The 5,282-nt window shown below is 67.3% G+C and overlaps 1 protein-coding gene across 1 annotated transcript; it reads right to left on the bottom strand.

The window, feature by feature from the left end:
• Positions 1–1,489: 1,489 nt before the first annotated feature.
• Positions 1,490–3,215, bottom strand: Id2 (inhibitor of DNA binding 2). Its single transcript, XM_042680767.1, has 3 exons — positions 2,757–3,215; positions 2,461–2,522; positions 1,490–1,800 (listed from the first exon to the last, which is right to left on the bottom strand). Exons 1-2 carry the CDS (start codon positions 3,102–3,104, stop codon positions 2,466–2,468), a joined length of 405 nt encoding a protein of 134 aa, XP_042536701.1. The 5' UTR covers positions 3,105–3,215; the 3' UTR covers positions 1,490–1,800; positions 2,461–2,465.
• Positions 3,216–5,282: the final 2,067 nt, after the last annotated feature.

Here is a 5,282-nt window from a genome sequence, read left to right as displayed (position 1 = left end):
CCCCCGTCTCGCCCCTCCATCCCCGGCTGCGGGCATCCTGGCCCTTCCCCCCCCCCGTGCCGCCCCCCCTGGCCTCCCCCTGTTCCCCCCCCTCCCCTCCCCTCCCCTCCGCGGGTGTCCCCGGACCCCCGTCCCGCCCCCCTGGCCTCCCCCTGGCCCCATCCCCGCCCCTCCGCTCGGCCGGTGTCCCCGGACCCCCATCCCGCCCACCTGGCCTCCCCCTGGCCCCGTCCCCGCCCCTCCCCTCTGCGGGTGTCCCCAGACCCCCGTCCCGCCCCCCCCCCGGCCTTCCCCTGCCCCCCCCATCCCCGGCTGCGGGCATCCTGGCCCTTCCCCCTCCCCTCTCCTCTGCGGTGTCCCCGGACCCCCGTCCCGCCCCCCTGGCCTCCCCCTGTTCCCCCCCTCCCCTCCCCTCTGCGGGTGTCCCCGGACCCCCGTCCCGCCCCCCCCGGCCTTCCCCTGCCCCCCCCATCCCCGGCTGCGGGCATCCTGGCCCTTCCCCCTCCCCTCTCCTCTGCGTCCCGCCCCCCCCACCCCCCCATCCCCGGCTGCAGGCATGCGGACCCTTCCCCCCCTCCATCCCTGGCTGTGTCCCAGCCCCCCCACCCCCCCCACCCGGGCGGAGAAGACCGCGCACGGGCCACAGGCCGGCTCCCGACACCGGTCCCTGCTCACTGTGCTCAAGTACCCAGGCCTGTGCTGCCGGGCGCGCAGCAGACAGCAGTGTTTTGGGGGGCTGAGCGGGGTGCACCCGCACGCCCTTTCTGTATAGCCCCACCCCGCCGAGGGGGGGACCCGCCTTCCAGGCAGGGAGAGGGCGAGGCCGGGAGCCCTGCCAGTGGGGCCGGCGGGGCTGGGGTCCCTGCAGAACGAAGCCGCCGCCCGCCCAGCGCCGAGGCCCCTGCACCCCACGCGGCTCCCGCCCGGCCCGGCCCGGCCCCGGGCGAAGCCTTTCCCGGGGATGGCGAGGCGGCAGCCCCGGGCCCGCAGGCCCCGCACCCCAGCGCGGGTGAAAAACCATTGGGAAGGCAGGCTTGACTCCAGACACGTTTATTGTCACCTCAGTACAGTCTACAGAAGGTTGAGCCGGGCTGGTGGGTGGGTGGGAAGCACAGCATCGTGGGGAGCAGCGGGGGGCACCCGCCATGCCACCCAGGGCGGTTTGTATAAAAGGGTTAAGTTTACAACTAAACTTTTATAAAAAGTTCAGCATAAGTACATCATTACATTTCCCTGCAGAAATATACATCTGCCACTATACAAGAAAACTCTAATCGAAGAGTTCACAAGGCTCCACGCATATACATATATAGCCATATATAAATATATACACAGCGTTCAGTAGGCTTGCGTCCAAAGGTACATTTTGACCAAAGACTTCATGTAAGTAACTGAACACTGAATCCTTCCGGTATTCACGCTCCACCTTTGGGAAAAGGCAAAGTCTGCTAAGGTTGGGCAATTCCTTGTGGTTTTAACGTGTGTGTTGTCACTCCCCGCGGTGGGGACAGTACATATAAAGAAGGCCTTCCAGCTACAGAAAGGACATGAAAAGTCTCTTCATAAATAACAAGTATCACAGTCCAGGCCGGAGAGCGAGCGGGCCCCGGAAGCGGGCCGGCCCCCTCCCAGTTCCCCGCACTTGCTTTTGTCTCTTCCTTGCTTTCTAAGGTCCGTTCGCCCGGTGTCCTCCGGACAGAAGGTCGGACGCGAGCTCGGCCTGGAGGGAGATGCTGTGGGCTTCTTGTTGTTGTGCAAAAAAGAAAACAGAGGAAGAACGTCCTGGACACCTGTAAGAGACTGCGGGGAGGCGGGCCTCAGGCGGCGGCGCGGCGGCCGGGCAGGCCGCGGGGGGCGCGCACGCGCGGGGCGCGCACGGGGACCGGGGAGGGCGACGGGCAGCCCCGGGGCGCACTGAACACGGAGCGCGCCGGGACGAGGGCGGGGTGGGGGGGGCGGGCAGCCCCGGCGTGCGGGGCGCGCTCAACGCGGAGCCGCGGGGCGGGGGGCGCGGGGCGATCGCCCGCGCGGGTCCCCGGCGGCCGGGCTCCCCCGCGCCAGCGCGCTTCTCCGGACAATTCTTTGATTGAAAGCAGCCGAGCCGCCGGCAGACGGGGCCGGGAGAGGCGGCGGCGGCGGAGGGGTGCGGGCTGCGCGGGCTCGGCCCCCAGTCCCCCCGCCGGGATCGCCCCGGAATGTGTGGCGGTAAGAGGAAGAGCAGCGGAGGGGCCCGGCCCCTGCCCCTTCCACGGCAAGTTGCTGGCATTTCTCCCCTCGGAAGGAAGATGTCCAGTGATCCCGAGTGACCACGGCCGCTCGGCTCCCCCGGCCCGAGACGGGGGGAGGAGGGAGCAGAACATGGCGAGAGCAGCCCAGCGTGCTCGACTTGGTCTTGTTTCCTCGGACACACGCGTGGCCTCGCACACGCACACACACGCCGGGGTGCGCGCGAACACTCACCGAGCTCAGCCGCAGAGCGCTTTGCTGTCTCCGGACATCAACTCCGCGGGGAACTCGGAAGCCTGGGGAGGAAGGAGACAGGGCGTTTGGCAGTGTCCGGGAGGAACGGCAGCCGGGCCCCGCGCTCCTCCGGGCCCCGCGCGCGCGCGCGCGCCCCCCCGGCCGCGGCGAGACGGACCCGGCCGCGGCCGCCCGAACTTCCTGCCGCCTCCCGCGCCGCTGCGCCCGCCCCGCGCGCGCCCCGCAGGCTGGCGAGCGAGCGGAGTGAGCGGGGCCGCTCGGCCGCCGGCGCTCACCTGCAGGGACAGGATGCTGATGTCGGTGTTGAGCGTGGTCAGCGGCGTCCGGGACCCCGGGTTCTGCCCGGGCCTCGGGTGGTGAAGGCTGACGATGGCGGGGTGCGAGTCCAGCGCGATCTGCAGGTCCAGGATGTAGTCGATGACGTGCTGCAGGATTTCCATCTTGCTCACCTTCTTGTTCTGAGGGATGCTGGGCACCAGCTCCTTGAGCTTGGAGTAGCAGTCGTTCATGTTGTACAGCAGGCTCAGCGGGTCGTCCACGGGGGTCTTGCTCCGGGAGATGCCCAGGCTGTGGTCCGAGAAGCTGCTTTTCCTAACGGATCGCACGGGGCTGAAGGCTTTCATGCTGGCCGCGCTGGGAGGGTTAAGACCGGGAGGGGGAGAGAGCTGCCTGGAGCTCAGGCCGCCGCCTACCGAGCAGCCGCGCTCAGCACCGGGCTAGGCTCAGAATGAAGCGCGGGCCCGGTCGGGCAGCTTTTATCCTCACTCGCCCGGGCCTCAAGATTTGGCTTTCCTGCGTCCCCATTGGCGGAAGGCACCACGTCTGTCAAACTAAGCGCGTGCTCTCATTGGGCAACGCGAACGCGGGGCGAGCGCTCGATCCTTCCGTGTTGGCAGCCAATCCGCGCGCAGTGGGCGGGGCGGGCGCGAGCCCAGCTGGAGCGGTAAATAGAGTACAGTAACCCGGCGCTGGGGAGATGGGGGCCGGCCCCGGGGGAGGGGGGGGGAGGGCGCCCTCAATTCACACGCCGGGCCGGACCCTTTCCCCGGGGGAGCGTGCCCGGGGAAAGCCGTCTGCACCGGACTGAAGCCCGGGAGCCTCGGGCTTTCACTGTACCGCCCTGCAGAGCTAGCTTTCCAGCCGGGGAAGTGCAGCCTCGCGGCCTGGGGCGGTCTCGGTGGCGGGCGAGGGAAACTGTTCGGGAGTACTCACCCGGGCACGTTCAAGGGCGGTTTGGTGTGGGATTTTGCCACCTGGAGCTACGGGGAGGCATTATTGGAAACCCGATGAAAGAACTTTCTGGAAACTACCCAGCCTCGCGCGGAGGGACCCAGGACAGCCTGGGGGTGGGGCGAGGTGCGGGGCACCGCACTTTCAGGGTTCCTTTTCAAGTGCAGGCTGGACGGAGACAAGGATCCCACGGATCGGAAGTCATTAGGGGGATTTGCATATTGAAACTTCATTTGCATACACTGCCCTTGAAAGACTGCGGGTCGGTGCCCTGGGGGGGCGGGGAGGCGATTAATTATGCACAAGTCGTGATTTCGGTGTCACATTCCAGCGCCACCGCGCTGCGCGGGCTCGGTGTCGGTGTCGGTAGGTGGCCCCAGCCTCCGACTGACTTCTCCACGCGGCTGGCCCGGAACGGTGTCCCAGCCTGAGATTGGAAATCTCAGCCCCACACTGGGAAGCGGCTGCCGGGCTGCGAACTCAGTCCGTGGTGCGTCCCCGGACTCGTCTTTAAGCCCCGTGGTTGTGTGTTGGAGGGGGGAGAAATCACCAGAAGGAACTCTTTTAAATGCAGAAAACAGTACACGAGAAAAATCCCACCGAAACTGTGTTAGTGTCTTCAGGAATTTTGGTCTCGATCCGTGTCCTTTGCATCTGAGAAAGAGGAAGGAGGCAGCGCTGGCGGCCCAGAGCCCAGCACAGCGATGGGGAACCTATTTTCCTTTCAATTAATGATTAATTCCTCAGCTGGTGGCCCCCGCGCGCTCGGTGACCTCACGTGACAGCCACGGGCCCTAGGGCTTCTCTCCGGAGAGGCCGGGTTGGTGGCGCGCAGAAGGACGGATCGCCCCACGACCCAGCCCCTTGGGTCAGGCGGCCGCGGCGGGGAGCCGCCCGGCCCGGGGGTACGGCGGGCCTCCCCGGGCCCCGCTCCGCCCGGGCGCGCGCTCCTCCCCGAGCCCCCCACCCCGAGCCGTTGGATGTGCTCGGTGCGTGCGTTTGTCACAGACGTGCCTCGGCGCGACAGACTTTGTTTTGACACTATTTTGGTTCGTGATGTGAGACTTTGACTATTTTACAATAATAGCCGATGTAAACAGCCGTCTCGGGGGATTCTCGAATTATTCCTCGGGATTCTTGGACATCGCAGTTCGGCGGTGCTGGCGCCTTCCCCGCCTCTCCCAGGACATCGTCACCCCGCGCCGGCCTCCATCCCGGCCTCGCCGGGCGGCCGCCCCGCGCGCCTCCCGGCCCCGGCGCGCCCCGCACGCCTCCCCGCCCCGCCCCCCTAACCCCGCCGCGGCGCAATACGCGGAAAGCCTTGTGGGGCTCCCGGCGGCCCCGGGTTCGAGTCTGCCCGCACCCTTCCCGGCTGCACGTCCACGTACAGATCCTCGTGAGGAGGTGGTGAAGCCGTGCAAGTTAATGATTGACAGAGAAGGCCCGAGTCACCAGTCCGTCCGTTCCAGAAGCGCAGGCGAAGTCACTCACAGTTGCGTGTGTGGGGTGTCGTCGGAGCGCTTGGTGGCTGGCAGTTAACGCTGCCCCCTGGTGTCTGCGTGGCTTTGCCT

This window comes from Dipodomys spectabilis, unplaced genomic scaffold (assembly GCF_019054845.1).
Source record: "Dipodomys spectabilis isolate Male_0828 unplaced genomic scaffold, ASM1905484v1 ptg000066l, whole genome shotgun sequence".
Lineage (NCBI taxonomy): Eukaryota > Metazoa > Chordata > Mammalia > Rodentia > Heteromyidae > Dipodomys > Dipodomys spectabilis.
This window is presented reverse-complemented; position numbering and strand designations above follow the sequence as displayed.

Coding starts and splice junctions, on each gene's coding strand:
- Id2 (XM_042680767.1), bottom strand. CDS start 3,104: ATGAAAGCCTTCAGCCCCGTGCGATCCGTTAGGAAAAGCAGCTTCTCG. Junction 2,523..2,756: donor TCAGCATCCTGTCCCTGCAG/GTGAGCGCCGGC, acceptor CTTCCTCCCCAG/GCTTCCGAGTTCCCCGCGGA.